Source organism: Taurulus bubalis (assembly GCF_910589615.1).
Source record: "Taurulus bubalis genome assembly, chromosome: 2".
Lineage (NCBI taxonomy): Eukaryota > Metazoa > Chordata > Actinopteri > Perciformes > Cottidae > Taurulus > Taurulus bubalis.
In genome coordinates, this window is record NC_136590.1 from 39488916 (window position 1) to 39510476 (window position 21561).

The 21561-nt window shown below is 42.1% G+C and overlaps 2 protein-coding genes across 2 annotated transcripts; both read right to left on the reverse strand.

The window, feature by feature from the left end:
- Positions 1 to 203: 203 nt before the first annotated feature.
- rps6ka4 (ribosomal protein S6 kinase, polypeptide 4) lies at positions 204 to 10983 on the reverse strand. Its single transcript, XM_079214011.1, has 18 exons — positions 10886 to 10983; positions 10037 to 10108; positions 9497 to 9564; positions 8953 to 9103; positions 8623 to 8738; positions 8331 to 8438; positions 8110 to 8190; positions 7765 to 7868; positions 7339 to 7489; positions 7082 to 7243; positions 6652 to 6777; positions 5742 to 5875; positions 5014 to 5107; positions 4713 to 4883; positions 3342 to 3533; positions 2995 to 3154; positions 2622 to 2785; positions 204 to 2517 (listed from the first exon to the last, which is right to left on the reverse strand). The coding sequence occupies exons 1-18, from the start codon at positions 10974 to 10976 to the stop codon at positions 2251 to 2253; spliced, it is 2412 nt and encodes an 803-aa protein (XP_079070137.1). The 5' UTR covers positions 10977 to 10983; the 3' UTR covers positions 204 to 2250.
- A 1432-nt stretch (positions 10984 to 12415) lies between these two features.
- On the reverse strand, positions 12416 to 20080 carry stip1 (stress-induced phosphoprotein 1). Its single transcript, XM_079237408.1, has 14 exons — positions 20062 to 20080; positions 18054 to 18263; positions 17814 to 17955; positions 17368 to 17509; positions 16843 to 17008; positions 16581 to 16707; positions 16374 to 16476; positions 15780 to 15900; positions 15565 to 15661; positions 15335 to 15459; positions 15197 to 15233; positions 14975 to 15078; positions 14340 to 14512; positions 12416 to 14252 (listed from the first exon to the last, which is right to left on the reverse strand). Exons 1-14 carry the CDS (start codon positions 20068 to 20070, stop codon positions 14180 to 14182), a joined length of 1629 nt encoding a protein of 542 aa, XP_079093534.1. The 5' UTR covers positions 20071 to 20080; the 3' UTR covers positions 12416 to 14179.
- Between the last annotated feature and the right edge of the window lie 1481 nt (positions 20081 to 21561).

The window sequence follows — 21561 nt, forward strand, 5'->3', positions numbered from 1 at the left end:
CAAGGTTTTACCTCTCCGTTATAAAATAGGTACATTATCAGAATGGCTTCTGTCAAATGGAAAGGTTATGAAAATTCCTGTGTAATTCATTACGTTTGTACAATAATTAAAAGTCTCACCCCCAGTATTTATACTGTTGGAGCTGAAAGTGCTCAAACCAACATAATCGCGAGCGTTCACAGAACAACCACAACACTCAACCATCTATTTAAAAGTAAAGTTTATTTTGCACCAACCAAAAAACTTTGGTGTAAAAGATCAAATTCCCAGTTACGACATCAGTGACAGTGCATCTCAGTGAAATAGTAACAAAAAAGGAAAAATATCATCACTACAACAAAAGAACACCAATAATAGCAAAGATTTCTTAAGTAAAAATGTAAATGTTCAAACACAAACAACCTGTTACCTTATAGACAGACAAAGGCGGCAAGGAAATAATACAAAATAAAGCAAGAATGCGTCATCATATCTCTCTCTCTCTCACACACACACACACTCACTCACGCCAATTACATGTAATAAATATCAGGGAAAGCACCTTTAAAGCTGAAATGTGTTTAATTGATCAACTGTCTGTGCAACATGTAAAAAATATTAAGAAAAAGTCCAACAAAAATACATCAGAAGACTATTATACCATTAAAACAGTTTTTAAATCTTAAAATCATTACATACATCTTTTTTTGTTGTTGCTCTAAATCAAGAATGAGTATATACAGAACTTGCAGGATGGGCTCATCAGAACCTCGTTAAATTCATGATTAAGTGTCTCATTCTGAAACGCTTCCAATTCCAAAGCCATACAATATTTTAAAAGCACATCTGTAAAAATACATATTTGGGTGACCCTTACATCCCAGGTGACAACAATTGATTAAGGGGGAAATAATAAATCACTGTATCAAATGAGATCGTACTGGTGAGAGCCGCATACGGCGCTGGTCTGGTCGGGCAACAAAACAAACACTGTAATACCTTTTAAAAGTTCACAAGCCAAAAGGCGATGGACACGTTAAACCACCAAAATGGATTTTGCTCCAATTTACGTGCGAACACTCTTGTAGCATAGAAAACATCCCCATGGTACGCTTGAGATACCAAAATATATATTAAAAAAAAAGTTCTTACAGTTCATCTTCACAACGGATTAGCATGCTAGAAAATGGTCGGAGCGGCACAATAATGCGAGCAATTTACAGCGAGTGGGACGAGAAAACCACACCCTTGTTCCATGACCGCGTCTGTCCTTTCATCTGCGTTTACAAGTGCTACTGTTGGGCACCGTGTTCGTACTGCGACCACTTCGAGTGGAACTCAGAGTTTTTTTTTTTTTAAAGAGCCGCTGATCGAGACATGCGCCCCCACGTTGCGTTTAACAGGATCTGGAGAGTTGAAAGTGTATTGGAGGTGCTTTGCAAAGTCAGTGCCCACAGGACTGATGCGGGTCGAACCGCATCCAATAGAGACGATTCCGACTACAGCATCCTCCGCAATCTCAAGGGTCACGCGTATCAGAAGCGTTCCCCTCTGAGCTCACTCCTTCCTGCAGTCTGCCTCTTTTTGACCATTTACGCTCTCTGCAAATAGTGCAACAGCAACAAACAAAAAAAATCTTAAAAGGTGAGCGCTTTTTTGTGGCACAGCACTCGTGGCCAAACCTTTGCCGGATCATTATGCGCGTGGCAAGTTCAAACTAACTACATAGTCAGAGGATTCAGCCTGTGAATTTCTGGAAGGGCTATTCATTTGCTCTGTGCAAATCTGTGTGTATTCACACACACTGCGTCTCTTTCACCGCGCTGCTTTAAATATGGCTTCTGCTCATTTATGGCTCCTTTTTCCCTTTGTCCCTATAGCCAGGCACTGTTTCTTACCCACAGTGAAAACAGGTAAATATCAATTTTTTTTGTCACTTTTAGTCTGGAATATATGCACAGCGAATTCTGGATAATAATATTTTTCTCAAGGCCACAGATTTCTATACAGCTTAATGATGCCAAACTAGACTTGTACCGTCTTCTCCTCCATCCATTCAAGGAAAATACAGACTGGTTTGGAGAGAATACGGCGCGGTGAAAGATGGAATTAAAATTTGTATTGAAAACTTAACACTAACCTAAACCAGTCTTTTGGTTCGTCAGTATGTTGTTTTTTGGGAACTGGGTGACCCCATCACCACTGGAGGACACTGTGTTGCCCGTATAAGCACAAACCTCTTCATTTTCCTTCTCTCCGCTGCCATTCAGGCTAGCTCTCCTTGGGGGTCACAGTCTGCTTTGGGCTCACAGTCTGCTTTGGGCTCACATTATGCTTTGGCTGCAATTTGGATGCTGTTGCAGAGGCAGAGGCCGAGGCAGAGGCAGAGGAGGAAGTGGAGGAGGAGGAAGAGGAAGAGGATGAACTCCATCGGGTCTCGACGCCTGTGCTCGTCATCTTCAGCTTTCTGCGTTTTGCAAGGGGAGCATTGTCGACACTTTTCAGAAAGAAGCCCTCTCTCTTACCAAGGTTGAAAGCCTGGCGGGGGGGACAGACAAAGAAAAGCGAGATGAAACACATTGAGTTCATGCAATCATCTAGTTTTTAAGAACTTTGCCAAATGTTGTACACAATGCTCCTACCTTGTAGGTGGCATTGACATAGGTGCGGACCGTAGGCCCACTGGACTCCAGCACATCTGGAGTGCACAGAGGAGTGGTGGACATGGATGCTCCGCCCTGCAGCCAGCTGTTCTCTTTCAGATCAGAGAGTTTGAGACGCGTCTCTGGGTCCACCGTCAGGAGGCCTTAAGTCACAGGACAGGATTAAAACAGCTGAAGAAACACAAAAACAATAGAACAACACAGAAGGGAAGCATACAAAAACAAGCTTAAAATTAAACATTTCTCTGACTTCTGACGAGTGCTTCGCTCAGCGGGAACTCTGAAACCATCCCCCCATCTCACAACTAAGGCAAACTGCATATGGGTCACTTCAAACCTATCAATCACATACCTTTAACAAGCTCTTTGGCATCTTCGGATACGCCCTTCCATGCCTCTCCATCCAATGAGAAATCACCCTCCTTAATCTTTTGCATGATGTCAGCAGCGTATGATGAGGTCATCCCCCGCTGCTCACTCTGAAATGGCACCTGGCCTGACAGCATGGTATACTGATGAGACACACACACACACACACACACACACACACACACACACACACACACACACACACACACACACACACACACACACACACACACACACACACACACACACACACACAGAGAGAGAGAGAGTCATTAGTACTTCAATTAGCCTTACTGGTTTGACCGAATCAGCGGTTTTAGTTTAAATTACCAGGATGACCCCGAGACTCCAGAGGTCGCAGGCTTTGTCGTATCCTGCACTCTCAAAAAGTTCAGGTGCAGCGTACTGCAGCGTGAAGCAGGGAGTCTGCAGGGGGGCGCTGCCTGCGGGGCACAGGCGGGCAAATCCAAAATCTATTACTTTCAGCATGGAGTCCTCCGCCTCATCTGCAAACAGCACATTCTGCAAAGAGGAAAAGATTTCATGATTGTCCACTCTTATTTTTCTTGTTTTTTTTTTAGAAAAGACTAACTACCACGAGTAAAAACTAGTAGTACTACTAAATACTGCAAGTTAGTACGTTCCTCATCTAAATGTATGCTTTTACCTGTGTGAATTGCATTTCCGTGCGCAGTGCAGCACATGTGGTGCAAAGGAGTAGAGGGGAACAGATGGGAGTTTCATTAAAAAAATATAAAGGCATCCCAAAATTAGTTGATATCTTGGTAAAAATTGGATTAGATGCCGGAGGACACCGGCTATTTCCAAATCGCTCATCTGACTATGATTCATCATTTGGTGATTCTGTCAACAAGCGAAAGCTCAATACTTAACAGATTTGCCAGAATTATGGAATAATGTAGATAAACTATTTTAATTAAAACACTCTCCAACCAGTTAATGCCTTCAGATTGGCATCAAATATAAAAGTTTATGCGATTACGACAGGCGTCTCAGTAAAACACTCGAGCGTTACTAAAAGTTAATGGGTGATTCATACCACTATCTGTCATTCACAGCTGCTCTATACTCCTTCCGTTAATTAAATCCCACAACCATCTGAAGACGGCAGGATATGCGCGTGATAAATCTGCAGCCTTCATTTTGAAAGTGCCGCACCGCAGCAGAGACATTACGCACTGTTGTCCACTGTGATTACCTCGATTAAATCATGTGCAAAATGATGCTGCAAAATATAGAAACAAACAACACCCCTCCCCCCACACCAAACAGGTCGGTTATAACTCCGTATTAAGCCAGTTTATGCGAGACATCCTCGGGGAAACCAGAACACATGCAGTTCACAGTGGAAAAATACGGAGACAATTAAAACTTCATTCTGTTCGCACTAATTCTCTCTGGGCCAATAATTCCACACGCCGCGGCTTCCTTTGTAACATCTAACGTCTCTGGAAAAGTTTTCTTTTTTAATTACCGAAAATTATTTTTAAATTTCAATATGATGCGATACAGTGGAATTATGGATGCAATGACTTTGGACTGACGTTTTCGTAGGAAAATAATCATACATACACGTGTGCTCGGTGCTATTGTGTCATTCGAGTCACCACTTTGCTTGTCTTTTGTAAGGAGAGGCTGTATATTTCACGGAATGCATGAAGCCATCAAAACCCAGCTCACCTCTGGTTTGAGGTCTCTGTGCACGACTCCAGCCTCGTGCATGAAGCTGACTGCAGAGACCAGGCTCTGCAACAGCTGGCTGGCCTCCGCCTCGCCGAAGAGTTTCTTCCTCTTTATCCTTTCCAGCAACTCCCCACCTCGCAGAAGCTCCATCACTAAATACGTGTGGTACTAACGGAGGAGAGAAAAGGAGAGTTTGAACGCTGCTTTTGTTGTTGCATGGTGCTGAAGTTTCCATCCTTGAAAGTTCATACAGTAAAATGGACTATTTGTTTGTCACTGCACATATCCTCCACTGTACCTGATCCGTATAGACTCCATGCAGCTTGACGATGTTTGGGTGAGTCTCGCATTGCCTCAAAGCAGCCACCTCCCTCTGGGTGTTGGCCTCCATTCTACCAAAGAGAACACAGTGTACACATGTTGACAAGGACATTCTGTGACTTGTACTATCAGACGGCACAGTGATACTGTAAAGCACACCGACTCAAAGCGATAACTAAGATGGTGTGACAGAATCTGTGCATCAGTCCTGCTCTTCACACACATTCAATAGGGAATCAAAAAGAAGAAGGAAAAAAAACAGCTTGTTTTTAGTACTTTTGATTTAATGCTCAAGTAAAAAAAAATTTTAAAAAGTTTTGGAGCATTTCTATTGCCTCTCAACAGCTCCCAACATGGCAGCTATAGTCTAACTCACTGTGTGAGTGTACTGGGACAAAAATGGGAACGCTTTAGAAGCCTTGCATGAGAATCCTTTTTCCTTCAGAATTCTTTAGTATCAAAGGAATTCATGACATTAAAGTGCTGAAACTTCCCGGACACACAAATCTGACATAAAAAAAAAAAAACTCAGCCCCTGGCTCATTTTTTCAAAACCTATTTTTAACTCAAAATTCGAAAAACAAGCTGGTCTTTGTTTTTTGTGTTAGTTGCATTCATAATGACAAATCTTTTTCCGATGTTGGATCCCCCAATTAAATATGAAAGGAACACATTGTACACGGGTATTGCAGCGTCACTTCTCACCTGCGGCTAACGATCTTGACGGCATACTCGTGGCCACTTTGCTTGTGTCGGCATTTCCTGCACACAGAGAAGCTGCCCTCACCCAGGGGTGGCCCGTGAAGACACAGCTCATAGTGCTGAAAAAACTGGGATTCCTGAACAAAGAACAGGTGGTGCGAGTCACATTGAGCTGTTCAAAGAGATGTGCTGTGTTCGGTCTTTTCCCTTGTGCAATAGGACGTGGCTTCCAGCAGAGTCAAAAGGATCTGACTTTGACCAATATGTGACACAACCTGAATCTATATTCAAGCACCTGAGGAGGGTTCGCTGGAGAGGAAAATGTTTGCCTTTATATGAAGATTCAATTTGCATTCAAACTGAAATTATATCGTGCTAGTCAGCATATCAACATCTACCCTTCATCATCTATCAGTGCAATCATATGTTATTTGATTTAATGAGCTATGATTTGCATTTCTGTTGTTAAATAACCAAAACTAAGTCAGATTTCTATTGTTTCAGGATGAAAACACTGCAGTAGTTTAATCTTGTGCATTCTAGTGTGATAAATATCGACGAGACAAGCTGACCTGAGATGTACCATTCCTTAACAGATACTATGCCACTGTAAAAGGCTGTCAGAACAGTCTCCTGAAAATTGTTATATTTATTTAATATTGCCTAACCCAAGATTAAACACGACAAAACATGCTGTGAAATAAGGTAGAGTAATAAACTGAAACAACTAGTTTCTCTTCCTTCCTGTTTGTCCTAATTAAGAAACACCGCTGAGCCTTTTCACATCAGTCCAGATTACAGAGGGGCCTCCACTAAATACACACTGGTTTTGCAAAAATATAAAAACCACTAATGCCAAAATCAACCGGAAACCCCAAAGCGGCTTTATAAGACAGGATCCACTGGTCCGTACCTCTAATATTGCACTTCGTTGGACAGAGGCTGAAGCCGGCCGATCAGCACCGATATGGGATTGCACAAAGTCTCCCATGACCACGTTCTTGTTGAACAGGATGGAGGGAGCAACAAAGGAGTAACCCTAAAATCATAGAAATGTAATATTAGGTGTATGACAAGGCAGTACACTTTGAACAATCTGCTTTGAGAGAGAGAGAGAGAGAGAGAGAGAGAGAGAGAGAGAGAGAGAAGGCTAAATAGAATTACACATGATATAAAAAAGCATGAGCCTACACCAAACTGTATAATTAGAAAATGCATGAAGACATCTTATACCACTATCTGATGTATTATTAGATGAGAACTCACTTTGTCAGCCTGTAATAGGTATTGTATTTTGTAAATCCAGCTTTAATGAGGGTCAGGGTCGTGACAGCAAGACTAACCTGGAACAGGCGGTCAGTGCTTGGCGGTGTGCTCGCCGGAGAGTAGACGGGATCCATCCCGGTGAATTCCTCAGCGAAGTTCCCCACGTCCAGTTCACTCTTCAGCTCTGGCTTGAAAGGACTTGGCACCTTCTTCTGTGCGAGGTCAGCCCAGTTCAGGCCCTGCGACGAAACGAAAAGCAGACGGAGAGCGTTACGGGTGAATGAGAAGAGGTGACGGGGAGAGACAGGTGTAAGAATGACTGACGGTTGAGGACCTCGAAGAAGGCGTGTGCTTTGATGTCTTCGGACCCCCGTGGTCCAGAGCCCAGCCTCCGGTGGGGATCTTTCACCAACAGCTTCCTCAGCAGTTGCTGAGCAGTGGGGCCAATCATGGCGGGGAACGGGGGATCACAGCGCAAAATACGTCTGACGGAAGAGGGGTGGAAAAGATGGTCAAAGAAAAGACATAATGCCCATTTTGTTGACATAGCACTCTCTAAGATACTGAGTGAGAAAATCCTAGAGCAGATTTTTCCTATCAAAACCACATGTATGAGAATGCACTTCCAATTTGTGCCAGATAGATTGATTAGAGAAGGTACCTCCAACACGATGTCTGAGATAAATGTTATGACCTGAGAATAAAGGCAGGTTTATAATTCGACTACATGTTTTATGCAATTGGAGTTGGCGGCACTCACTTTGACACCTCACTCTGGGAGTTCCTCTCCCCCTCCAAGGTAAAAGGAGAAGCACCCGTCAGAAGCTCAAACATCAGGATCCCAAGGCTCCACCAATCTACCGACTGAAGGTGAGAAACATTATATATAAGGAAAGGGAACATAATGAGCAGGTAGGGCACCCACTGCCTAGTAATTCAGATCAGATTCAGATAATACTGCATTCCATAACCACAAAAGTCAATCTTAGCACATGGCCTCTACAGTCATTTGACATGTATGTTGTGCCTTGCATAGGCACCATAGTTGTCCAAAGACATTACAGCATTTAGCTTTAAATCTACAGCTAAATCTTTATACATTTACCTTGCCATGCCCAGATTTCCCCCTGATGATTTCAGGGGCCATGTACTCAATGGTGCCACAGAAAGAGTAGGTCCTTTCTTTCTGTAATGAGGACAAAGGGAAGATAAAGCATAACCATAAAAACAAATCTTACATGAACATAATATGACATCAATATTCACATTCCGCATATATCTGTCCACATGTTTACATGTGGACAGATTTATATCGTGCTTACATACCTCTTCCTGTAGAAACTCCTTGCTGAGCCCAAAATCTGTCAATACCACATGGCCTTCACAGTCTAGAAGGATGTTTTCCAATTTGATGTCTCTGTACACAATCCCAAGCTGAACGAAACACACAGTGGAAACTTATCAGCGATATTCGTGGCTTTACATTTTTACAAGTGAAGAAAACAAAAGATTACATTTTATCTACTATTTGTTATTCGTAATCATAGCATTACGCAACCCCAGTGAGTAGTTATAATCCCCAAACTTGTAAATGTAGCTTTAAAATTGCAATCCCCACCTTGTGCAGGTGCTCCAGAGCCAGGATTATTTCCCCGATATAAATCTGCACCGCCTCCTCTGGGAAGTGATCCCGCTGGTACAAATGAGTGAACATCTCCCCGCCGCTCACATAGTCTGTACTCACACACACAGGCAAATACACAGAGAGCTTGAATAGACGTAACACAACGATATATACAAAACACACACGATGCACAAAACGGCAACAAACAAAAAAAGTAAAACATACAAACAGTTATAGACAGAAACGTGAAGAGGACATCGATCCAGTACTTCAAAACTGGAGAAACGAGTTGACCATATTTGGTTGGAGCATGGCGTCACTCACCCAGGATGAGATGCAGTTTGCTCTGCGTCTGGAAGGCGTAGTGGAGCGTGACCAGGAAGGGAGACTGGCGGATGTGCTCCAGCACCTGCCTCTCAGTGCGGGTATGCTCCGTTGTCTTTGCCTTTTGAACAATAGCTGCTTTCTTTAACACCTACGGCAGTAATCAAATTAAAGTTGACACGACAGAAAGGTTTTCTCATCTTGCATTTTAAACATAGCCCAGTGATTTAAATTTGTATCTAAGGAAGTGTTTTGTAGGACGGTGTATTCGGGTCATTGTAGGTATGTCAAAAATATTGTGACGAAGCGAAGGGCGGGGGGTGAGGAGGGGTTATATTCAGAGAGAACACCAATTTCAAGATTAAAGTCGTAAATTTATGTGAAAAAAACTTGGATATTCTCTGAGATTAAAGTGGCCAATTTCCGAGAAACATTTGTGAGATTGTAAAATCATAATTTTTTTAAACATTGGAGTGCAAAACCCTGGTAATGAAGAAGTGTTATTTGTGTGATATATATTAGCACAGTGTATATATTGTCTCACCTTCATAGCATAAAGCTGGCCCACATCGTGACCGGTATTCTTCCTGACCAAAAACACTTTCCCATACGCTAGAAAAACACAAACAAACATTTCATCCAGTCATTCAGATTACTTCTCGTACGAAAGTGAAACGGAAATCAATGCAAAAATAATCCTGCACACCAAATTTAATCAGCTGTTGTTTTGTTGATAGAAACAGCCTCTTGGATCTCTGAGAGGTATTCATGAGGGATCTAATAACAAAGACATCTACAGCCTTCAGAAGACCCAGATACTTATCATGCTGTCTGGATGATTTGCAACTCCCAAATCAGGATATGAAGGTAAAAAATGTGTTTGCCGCACAGTTTAGTTCTTAGGTATATTTTCTCTTTACAGTCAATGGAAATTAATTAGAAACACTTTGACGATAACATATTTAACAATGTCAGGAAAATATATCCTGCTGCTTTTGGGTTACCTCATACTGACATTTTACTCAAGTTTTGAAAACAACTGAATCTATATTTAAAATATATCATGCTTCACGTAAACACTCACCTCCAGTGCCCAAGACTTTGAGCAGCTCAAAGTTCTCCATACCGACCCTCTCAGTGTGACCCGTGAGGTTAGCTAGTAGCAGAAAGAAAATAACATGATACGGTACACAGTACATGCAGTGTCTGTACCCTGCAAACACCGCTATTTTTGTTTTTAAAAGGACAGAAAGACACATTTAAAAAAATCTCTTAAAATATGCTGAAACAGCCGTCTAACTTAGATGGCATATTTTAAATTGTGGCATATATATTTATACACGTTATTAATATATACGTTATTCATATATGTGTGCAACACAAACAAACTCAAACAAGATTCCTCTCTGAAGACTTTAACTCTACGCTCTTCAGGTTGACACGGATGCCCTTAAAGCTCGGCACATTCAAATGCATACTTGAATAGATATTTCATATTTCTATTGAGAATACAACTGTGTGTATTGATCGAATTATAGGGTACACTTTGGGGTCTGTGTTATATTGCACTGCAACATACTGAGAAGTGTTTCTAATATATATATATATATATATATATATATATATATATATATATAGTATATGTGGAGAAGCAGGTATAGAGGGAACATGTTAGAAACATCTTAAAATGTAATACAATCCAATATAAAATCCCCATCAGCTCCAGCCTCGGAAATGTCAACATCTGGTAATTTTGTTTCACCCTACAGAGTTGAAACAACTCTCCTACGAAGCACCAGCTATGTCAACAATATAAACGTATCACAAATGCTTAATTAATAAGTGAACTTATGTAATGGATTACAGCGTGCTGGGGTTTTTGGTTGCGCAATGTAAATAACGTGCTTGAGCAAAAACGGTATACTCGACTTACCATTGGTGATCTGATGCTTGACGGTACAGGCCAGTTCATTTGTTTTGGCATCGGAGTCATCGCTACTATCAGACGCGTCCCCGGACATCATTTCAAGAATAAAACACTGCAGTGTATGCAGACTGGTTAAAGGGAACTCGGTAGTCAGATGTATTGGCACACACACACACACACACACACACACACACACAAGATGTTAACCTGCACGTTCAGCAATCACACACGTCTACTGGGTCTGCATTGTGTGGAATACAAGGATTACCGAAAGGAGCGGACAGCTGTGTTTCCTACACAATACCGCTGCCCCGACGTTAATCCCCAAGCGTTTGACATCCTGACGTTTCGCATCATTTATCGCAAGTGATTGGCGGATATCGATCGGGTCACACAGGCGTGTGTCTGTTCAGATCGCTGCTGTTCGCTGTATTTTACTATCGAGGTTGGCGACGAGAGAGGGAGAGAGACGATCAGCAACGTTGACGCTGTGGAGCAACTGTGTTCATCTCGGTTACAGAGTCGTCCAAGTGGCTAACGTTAGCACAGGCTGCTTAACGGTTGTCATTATTCACAAGTTAGCTCCCGCTGCTTAGTAATGGCGTTGACGCTGCTTTTACGCGAACGAGTGGTCAAGAAAACGCGTCACTAGACGGCGCGTCGATACCCACGACGCTCGCTAGTAAGCATACCTGCTACAACAACAAGGTACATGTCCTGGCTAGCTGGAAGAGTATCCGCAAGCTAACGAGTTGCTGCTGGTGCCCGTCAAAGTTTGGACGTTAGCTAACTAAAGCTAGCTGTTTAGTTAGCGGTGTTGACTGGCTTCAGATATCGGCCCTCGTTAGGAGGGGAAGCCAGTTTGGGTAGTTCCTTATCTCCTTTGTCCTCGCTCGAGCCACGTTAGTATTCGCCCGTTATATTAAAAAACATTCACTGGGTGTTTTTGTTAGCGGTGAGCTAACTGCTAACACCAGGATGCTTTCGACACAACCTGGGCGACGGTCGGTCACGTGATCCCTGTGGGCGGAGCGACGAGGCTCGGGACCTCAGAACTGGTAACAATCATTACATCCGTTTACTATACGGGTAGTTCGTGATTGTTTTCACCTATGATAGATTGTCGACAAATAATACACTGTACAGGTATTTACCATACAATACTAAAGAATTAAAGTAGCAACGTCCAAATGGCTGAAACACTGTGGGAAGGGCAACACATAACTTACATGCTCATGGCCCCAGTCCTCAGCACCTTTACTGTTGTAGAAGTTCAGCTGACATGCATTCTGTTTGTGTATGGACACTATCAGTTTGTCTTGCACTGGCAAAACGTTTCATTTTTGATACACAAGACATTCATTCACCTTTGACATGCCTGCAAGCTCTCTGGAAAGGGATATTTGCCAATATATAACCTACACAACCCGTCTCGATCAACAATATTGTGTGTTGACGTTGACAATTGTAATGATTTACACAATTGTTTGTGTGAAGAATCTCTCTTAACTTTTTATTGGCTTGTCATGTAAGGTGTTAAATCACACTGACTAAGACCATACTATAAAATGTAAGTCTATTACGGCATTGAGTCCCTATCAAGATTATGGGTCTTATAGGAGGAAAAAGTCAAAACTGAAATTTGAAATACATTCAGAGACTGTATATTTCACTGTACAATCGATTTCCATTGGTACATTACAGTTCTTGGGACAGCTTATTTCACATGTGAGTGCTCCACATTTGCTGTGTGTGGTTGATTATTACGATGGGACTCTTAATGTTAAAACACCCCAATTTTGGCTGTGTTGTTTGTCTTAAGTTCTAGAGAAATCCAGATACAGGAATTCTGCTGTGGTCACGTTAAACATATTCAAGTGCCTCTTGGAAATCATAGCACAGAGATACAATGGCAATGTGTTGACTTTGAGGTATCTGAAGTCATGTCCCATCGCAATATTAACTCTTATCTCGAACACTATCCTCTCTGAAAACAGAAGTCGAGCCGTCTGCCGCCGAGGGAGGCGCTTCCTTGCTGGGCAAAACACACATTAGGAAGTAGCAGCAGGGCTTCAGTACTCTAAGACAAGTCAACAAACATTAAAGACGCATCAGGAAATTAGATCATTGTGGCCCTCATTACTCAACCAATAGCTGTCTAGTTTAGAAAGGAAAAATCCACCCTTAAAATGTCATATTCCAACAATATGGAAATATTCAAGCCTGGCAAGTTGTCACATTTTGAACAGTAGCCTTCTACTTTCAGGCTTGGGAAACTCATGTTAGGGGCCAGTCAAAACCACCTACTTGAATTAAATAAAACAAAAACAACATCAACTTGATCACCGGATCACAACACTGCAAGGACTGTAAAGTCAACTAATCAGGATCTTCCTGACATCTTACTGATACTTCAACTGGCAAAGGAACTTTGCCTCAAAGTTGTTACTTTTTTTGTATATTAGTAGTACAGTATGTTTCAAAACAATAGCATAGCTTTCTTAATTGCTGTCTGAAGAGGTGTAATGCAACGCTAATGATTAACCTGAAATCCCCTATGGCAAAATCTCCCTTAACTCTTAAGGGCATTGAGAAGTGTTCTTCCAGTCCCAATGAAAATGTGTTCAAATCCATCCTTAATGCTTTCCTGATATTAGCTGTACACAAATACTATCAACCATAAGGCCAAAGACGGCAAAGCTAAAAAAAAAAAAACAAGTTGAAATAGTTTGGTTAAGTACAAAAGTGATGCCCAACATGCTTACAAGAGTCAGGACCTCCATCTGAGTGAACAGCAGAGATTCAGCACCAAGCACCATGTTTAGTCAAATCTAAAAGAGGACCAAAAGAGTTAGGACAATGACCAATGTTGACGATTTCAATTTGTGATCTACATTACAATCTTTATTTTGAGTGTAGAAATTCCTTTTTGTTGCATTTCCTTAAACCAATAGGAATATGTGATCTGCTTCAGGGTGGATTTCCCCTTTAAAACACTGCATGTTAGTGCCGTTTATTTTCAAGATGTGTTTGAGCATCTGTACACATGAATCCAGTTGTTTTCAGATCTTTTCTGGAGCCCTGAAGTTTTTCCAGATGACATACAAGATGCTTTCTTAAATACAATGAAAAACTTGTGAAACTGATAAAAAAGAAAAAAAGAAAAGAAACGTAACATACACACAAAGTCTCGGAGACTAACGACAATTTTCATTTTGAATTTGAAGGCAAGAAAGGAGGATGTAATATTTGGAGGGATTTGTACGTTGCTCCACTGTTGTCTTGAAGTCTCGGTTCTCATCAACGAATGGCTATCAGTCCGATATCAATGAGTTTCTGAATCTTCTGCGCAATGACTGGATTCTTTAAGTGGCTGAGGAGCACACAGAAAAAGAAAAAAAAGCATTAGCTTCTTCATGCAGAGAGACAGAATGCAACACTAAAAAGTTAGTAAACTTACTCGCTAAGCGCCTGAGGGTCCTTCTGCATTTGCTCGAGGATCATGCGCATGGCTGGGTCACTCATAATCTGCTGCACCTCGGGATCAGACATGGCCCTCTGCTTCACTTCCTCGGGGCTGTCGTTCCTCATGGTCTGACTGACCATACAGCGCTGAATGCCTTCTGTGGCTTCCTGAATGTGGAAAGGACAAGTGATGAAAAATTAACCGGCAGTTACGTACAAGACTTAATATTCCGTCATCACAGAGTACTTCCAACATGTCGTACTTTTGTTTGATAAGATTTTAGTGCTCAGCATTTAATCAGATTGTATTTTGACAGAGAGAGCAGACGGGCCCCAGCAGGATGATGGGTGCCCGGGGTCGCATTCATTCAAAATCAGGCACCTTCCCGCAGGCTTGTCAGGTGGTATGGGTGTGTTTATTTGTGCTTTAGAACGTAACCGCATTGAAACAATTAAAACAAAGTTGTATTCCTCTGATTCATGGCTTTATTCTTACCAACAGAAGCCCCTCTCTACATTTACTTTTCATAACGGTCGACAATGTGACTACATATTACACCTTTGAGAAAGTACAATCAATTCACATTACTTCTTACACGATTCTGAGCTGTGTAACAACCTATAAATTACCTTTGAGGAAGAGTCCAGATCCAGAGCCTTCTGGTACACGTCCACAGCTTTTGTATAGTCTTTCATGGCCTCCAAGGCAGCTCCTTTACGTGTGTAGCCTTTTACTGTGGACAGATGTGTTTAAATTAGATGCAAAATCAGAGGGACTGTTCCTGAATCTAAATTCTAGAGCATAAACCCATACTTTATTAAATGGTAGTAACTAGAAAGTTTGATACTTACTGAAGGCGGGCTCAAGTTGGATGCACACTTCACAATCCTGACAAATGTAAAAAAAAATATCAAACGGTCCTTTTTTTGTCAGGTTAGAAACCCATTAAAAAGGGACAAACAGAGATGCTTGGTAAGGACGCACTGTACCTTCAGGGCAAGTTGAAACTCCAACAGCTTTGTGTAGCAGGCCGCTCTGTTGCTGAAGAGCTTGGCATCCTTGGGGTTTCTCTTGATGGCCTCCGAGTAATGTTTCATGGCTATGGGGTAGTCTCCTGTAGGATGAAAAAGAGGAGTTAATCTTCAATCAAGGTCTTGAAAGAAGAATCAAATGACAATGAGCAACAAATATGCACTACAACTACAACACACACACACACCTTTCTGGAAGGCGTCGTTGCCCTTGTTCTTCTCTTCCAAGGCTAAGTTGGGGTCAATGTACGCCATCTTCGCCTCCTCCTTCAATATCTTCTCTGCCTGCGGAGCCAATTCAAGTGTCAAGTTATCACTCAGGTGTGCATTTATGTTTTCAATCCCTGTCCACATCTAATATTCTGAGTTAGAATCCAAAAGCTTCATTCAGCTTGCACTGTACCTGTTGACACCTCTTCAAGACGTCGGGAGTACGATGCTCCGACAAACTCTTGTTCAAATACTGAATCGCTTCCTTGTATTTTTCCTGCTTGAAGTACGAGTTTCCAATCCTGGCCAAGGCCCTTTACAAAGAGGAGGAGAAGAAAGAAAAATATAAACACGTTATTACGTCGGAATTCAGTGATCTGATGTTCTTGTTTCCTCAACTGCATACAGTGTAGACTCAAAAACAGGGGATTTTTTTGAAATTACGAAACAAAAAACAGGAGCCAGTCACAACCACCCTTGTGCTCTTGAGCAAAATTCTCAAGTTGAATAGACAGATAACTCATGCCTTGTTGGGAGTGGCAAGTAATAGAGCAACACTGCCACCTAATGGTTCTTGAATAATAACATTTCTCTGATCATGCTGGTTATCTGCATGTCATTTCCCATCCAGATAAGAAAGTAAAGGAGTAAGCTAGTAACTGTAAGAGGTCCTAAAAAGACCCACAAAGCACCCGCCCACTCTCTAGGTTGAGTGGTTGGATTCGCTCCAGTAAATACAAAAATGAAGAAAAAAATAAACCAGAGAAATACTTTTGACAGAACTCACTTTGCAATTTGTCTGTAGTCTTCCCGGTTCTCTCTGCCAACGCCAATGGCCTTGTCACAGAGCTCTCGGCACTTCTCATAATCGCCCTGCTCAAAGTACACAGCTGAAGGAGAGCAAAAATGTGTATGTTTAACATTCAGTCTGCACTAAAACTTTTTTGCTCAAATGTGAGAGGCTAGCATTTGTTTTCCGTCTGAGAATATGTACCTGCTTGATTAGATATGTAGGTCATGTTGGTGGGGTCATGTTTGATTGCTTCTTCGTAATGTTTCAGCGCCACTTCAAAGTCCTTATTCTTATATGCAGAATTCCCAAGTTCCTTTTCTTTCATGGCCTGTTAAAAAAAAAAAAAAAAAAAAAAAAAAATGGAAACAAGAATAAAATAAAAGCTAAACAGGATTTCATCAGAAGACACAAAATGGCTTAAAACTCATTACATGTGGAGTATGATTGAATCCTTTCATTTGACCTTTTTCTTGTTTTCGGGAAGGTTTTCCTCTTTAGGAGGAGGCGGCTGAGTCTCTTTCGGTTTGGGGGCAGGAGGGGGAGTGGGCTCCTCATCTTCTTCCATCTCGGAGAGGTTCAGTCCCAGCAGCACAGAGAGAGTGGTCATCACTCTGGGATCCTGCAGCTTCCTAGTGAACAGTCAAGCAAAAGAATGCATTTCTAATACTCAGAGCTGCACGTTTTCCAAATCAACTCAAGTATGATTTATTTATTATTTTTAGATTTTATATGGGCAAATGATTACTGAGCCACAACACAAAAGATGATTTTCCACAAATTAAATATGATATATATATATGGAACGACAGGGGGTGTCCAAATACTATGTACTGCCACTAAGCAACAACATTTCTCAATTCTTTTCCAGACTTTTCGTGTAATGCTACCCAAAGTAACCATTTTCTTGATTCTGTCTCAACACATAATTTGTTATGCGTCTAAAAAAAAAAAATCAAAGAAGCGGACACATTTTTGAAAATGCACATACGTGCCAAGCTCCGACGGTTTGCTCCTGAGCTGCTCCAGCAATTCTCTGTAGCTGGAGTCCAACAGTAGCTCACGGGTCCGAGAATCATTCTCCAGCTTCTGATACAAGTTGGGCATGGCGAAGGGGTTCATCATTGATTTCTCTGGGGAAGCAAACAAATATTAGTGTAAATTCAATGGTCACACAGAAACACTCGGGATGTCAATACATCTTGCACTGGTCTAGGATTAAATTCAGCGAGCTTTCTCTCCTCTGCAGCCCCCACTACTTGTACCTTGTCTGAATGAATCACAACGCTCAAAACCCAAGTGGACTGCTCACTCTCCCTTTGAAAATTTGGGCACTTACAATGTGATTTGACACACGTAGGTGGAAAAAGTGGCATTCCATGTCATATGCTACTTTTCTGTAGAATAAAAAGGAATCACAGAGTCAACCATTTGTACCTGCAAGCCGGGCCTCAATGTTCTGTAAACCCTCTTTCAGCTGCTGATTATTCGGCTCTTGCCGGAGTCCCTCTTGGTAAGTTCCTTTAGCGTCGTCCAATCGGCCAAGAAATTCCAATGCTGCAGCTTTGCGGGAGTAGCCCTGAGTGATCAAAAATAGAAACATTGTAAATTGCCGTCTCAATTTAAATTCCAACATATATTGTCAACAGAATAATGGGGGAACAATTGACATCTCACCTTGCCCCAGTCAGGCTTGATCTTGATGGTCTGACAGGCATCCTGGAGAGCATTATCGTAGTTGCCTTTCTTGGCGTAGGCAGCTGAGCGGTTACTGAACAGGACATGGTTTGAAGGGTCGAGGGCCACAGCTTCGGTGTAGCAACGTACAGCCTCATCAATATTTCCTGCACTCAGTGCCTTGTTGCCCTGGTCTTTCAATGCTGAGACCTGCAAGAGAAGAAGATATAATCAAATTAAGCATCAACTTGTATCATTATTACACAGAGGCACAATGCACGCGACGTCCCTTAATTGGATCGGACAACAGAGAAAACATATTCTGGCTGCTGTTCATGTCAGGAGGGTGCCGCAGTGAGATAATGTCTTTGTATTAACGTGAGATCAGTCCTCCAGATGCAATCTATTCATTTAGCCCCGAAAAGATGACCTGGTGGTTAGTTTGTAGCCTGAAAACAGGGGGGCTAAAAAGAAGCACCACTGTAAGAAGAGACTCTCCATCCCATTGTCCCAGGCAAAAAACAATGAGTGTTGAGGGGCATGACTTTGCCTCAACAGCCACCAGACCTAACCCAATCAGAGCAACTTACATTTGCAAGCAGAAAGGTAGAACATATAAATCCACTGATGCTGTGGGCTAGGATTTCCAGAACAATTTCTATATATTTTCAGCATTTGCACATTAGATCAATGTTAAAATCTGTGAAATTAGTCTGATCCAAAGACATGTAAAGCAGCTGCATATACTCCAAAAACCATGGTTGTACTGGCTGAACTTTCATCAGATTAAGTAATCTCAGAACAACCCAAGGAAGGGATGGAGAAGAATGTTTCTCTCATTGAGGAATTATTATTATTGGTCCAAAAGTAAAATTGGAACCTGGAAGCGTATTAGTTACTCTTTAGATGTGATGCGAGAAAGCTGGTCGTGCAAGTCGAAATGGACATATGGTGGGTGCTCAAAAAGTCGGTCTGACCTCTTGACACCTCTCAGGTGCTTGGGCACCTTATCCACTGTTATGTTTTGCCAAATAAGTTATGAGCCAGATATGATAATACACATGCATTTATATATATATGTATAACAGATGTACGGTCTCAAAATGAATTAATAGCCAAAAATACATGAACTGCCCAGGTACAGAAATATCAAGAAGGCGCGGCAGTCGAGGACAAACTGCGGCTGTAGCCATGACAGCGGAGCCGTGTGCACCTCGAATGATCCTCCGGGCTGAGAGCTACTGAAGCGGATCCAAAAATACTCAAGCAGCATGTGCGAGAGACGGGCTGTCGCAGTTCAGCTGCCCGTCCTGTGGCACAACATTTTAGCGCAGGCGTTTACCAACTGGCTTAATTACGGCTTCCTTTTTTCCGTCACTTTATACGTGAGCTAACGTTAGTTAAGGCTAGCTTACGTTAATAGCTAGATAGTAGTTCACTCAGTATATTGCCGGCGAATTGCAAAAGGGGGTTGGCGAAGTGCTTTGTTAGTTGCATCGAGTCACAGACGAGGGCCACAGTGGCAGGCGAACAGTGCTGTGGCGTTTTCAACGATAACGCAGCTGTGGTACATTTTAAGTCATGTGCGCTAGCTTAACACTTAACGTTAGCTAACCTTGACGTATGCCGTCATAAATTAGCCACGAATGTGCACAGGTGGACAAATGGTTCACCCAAACGGTGGATAAGTTTGCAATTTGGAATCCAGTCCCAGCACATTGTGGATGAGAGTTATCCCAAATGTACGTTGTTGGGCAACAGCCTCAAGTCCAATCAGACGACATCGGCCAAACAGCTACCACACATTACTACCGGATTGACGCTAAGCTAACACGCTAGCTAGCGGTCCGGTATTTGCAAACAGTGAAGTTCCAGCGTAGAGACGGGATTTACTAGAATAGTATCCAAATCCTTACAGTCAGAACACTTACAACTAAAAGGAACTCGGCAATATGTCTAGGAAACGTTGAATGCGGATTAATTATGAAGATAGTTGCATGACACTCACTTTCTCCATGGTGCAAGCATGAGGTTCCTTCCAGAAACTACTGTGGACTAGCGCCTCCCCCTGAATAACACGCAAGTTGCCAGTTTGGGAAGTATGAAATCCGCAAACAGCGTTCCGCTTTACGTCTCACGGGCTATTCCGAGGGACAATTTAAAGCCCTCTCACGGAAACGTCCAGAAGATGACGGAATAAAACAAAGATATATTGACGTTCCGCTTTACGTTTCACGGGCTATTCCGAGGGACAATTTAAAGCCCTCTCACGGAAACGTCCAGAAGATGACGGAATAAAACAAAGATATATTGACGTTACACAAGACATGCTCCTCGCTCTCTAAACTGTTCAGAGTAGTGGAACTGCAAACGCGTTGTGGACACGTTGGTTCATTGAGGACCATGGCTGGAAATGAGAAGGCATTTCCATCCTATGTAGGTGACTCATAAAGACTTTTTATAAATTAGGCTTAATTTGAAAATTGGTAGTACGTACACAAAATAATATCTTAATACAATCGTGAGTAAAACCTTTAGCTAAGTGCATAGGCTTTTAAGGTAATTTGAAAGGTTATATGATGTCATCGTATGGCGTCGTCATTAACACACATTGTACTGTATGGCATCATTATAATACAAAATATGATAAGTCATAACCACAGGGCGCTGCATATCAGACCAGCTGCTTTGTCCAAGCACACTCTCCTTTTAGCAGATATATGAACCACCCACATAAGGATAACATGTATGTATTATTATTTTTTACTTTAGAACATAAGTGGTGCTAAAGCAATCATGACTCAGTCTCTGAACACTTCGTTTTGGACTCCAGAGGATTCAGGCAGCAGCTGAAATGGTGAGTTTTCATAATTTCTCAGAGGAGAGGCAAATTTGGATGCTGTGGAGACCATCCCTGAATAGACCATTCATACTGCTGTTGCCATGGATTCACAGAACAAGGAAACACAAGACAGAGAGGCCGTGTGTGAAGGTTGGCGTTTGGACTCTCAGCAGGGATGTCACACAGACACGCTGATGCTGAGATTAGCCCCAGGCTCTGTGAAAAACTAAGGGCAGAGCAGGTAGGTGTATAGCATTTACCTTGTCTTTCCTTATTGACTCTCCAACAAGACGTCCCATCTACATCGACTGTAGTTCATCCCCTGAACTCACCTCACATCAGGACTCAATGGTGCTCCACAGGTGAGCAGAGCATTGCAGCCATACCTGGACTGTAATACAACTAATTGTGGTTGGTAATACATTGATCCATTCAAGCAAGAGGAAGAATAAACCTAAGACCTTAATGGCCAATTGCCCCTCATCCCTTTTTTATTTTTCTGAAAAAGCACCACAAACAAGCGCTGTAAGTCACAACAATGACTATTGTCAGTATTTTCGACCAAAAGTATTTGAATCCCCTCTGAGTGCTTGTTAGGACCTCCGAGCTTTCTCGGGGAGCATGAAGGCAACACCCGTCACCGGTGAATTGGCGCGTGCCGCTTTC

Excerpts from the sequence above, each read along its gene's own strand:
- stip1 (XM_079237408.1), bottom strand. Across the intron at positions 15,662-15,779 it reads TCTTGAAGAGGTGTCAACAG|GCAGAGAAGATATTGAAGGA; the intron begins GTACAGTGCAAG and ends TTGGCTCCGCAG. Across the intron at positions 14,253-14,339 it reads GACCCTCAGGCGCTTAGCGA|CCACTTAAAGAATCCAGTCA; the intron begins GTAAGTTTACTA and ends TGTGCTCCTCAG.
- rps6ka4 (XM_079214011.1), bottom strand. The coding sequence starts at position 10,976 with ATGATGTCCGGGGACGCGTCTGATAGTAGCGATGACTCCGATGCCAAA. Across the intron at positions 8,439-8,622 it reads CTCTGGAGCACCTGCACAAG|CTTGGGATTGTGTACAGAGA; the intron begins GTGGGGATTGCA and ends TGTTTCGTTCAG. Across the intron at positions 5,876-6,651 it reads AACGAAGTGCAATATTAGAG|GAATCCCAGTTTTTTCAGCA; the intron begins GTACGGACCAGT and ends TTCTTTGTTCAG.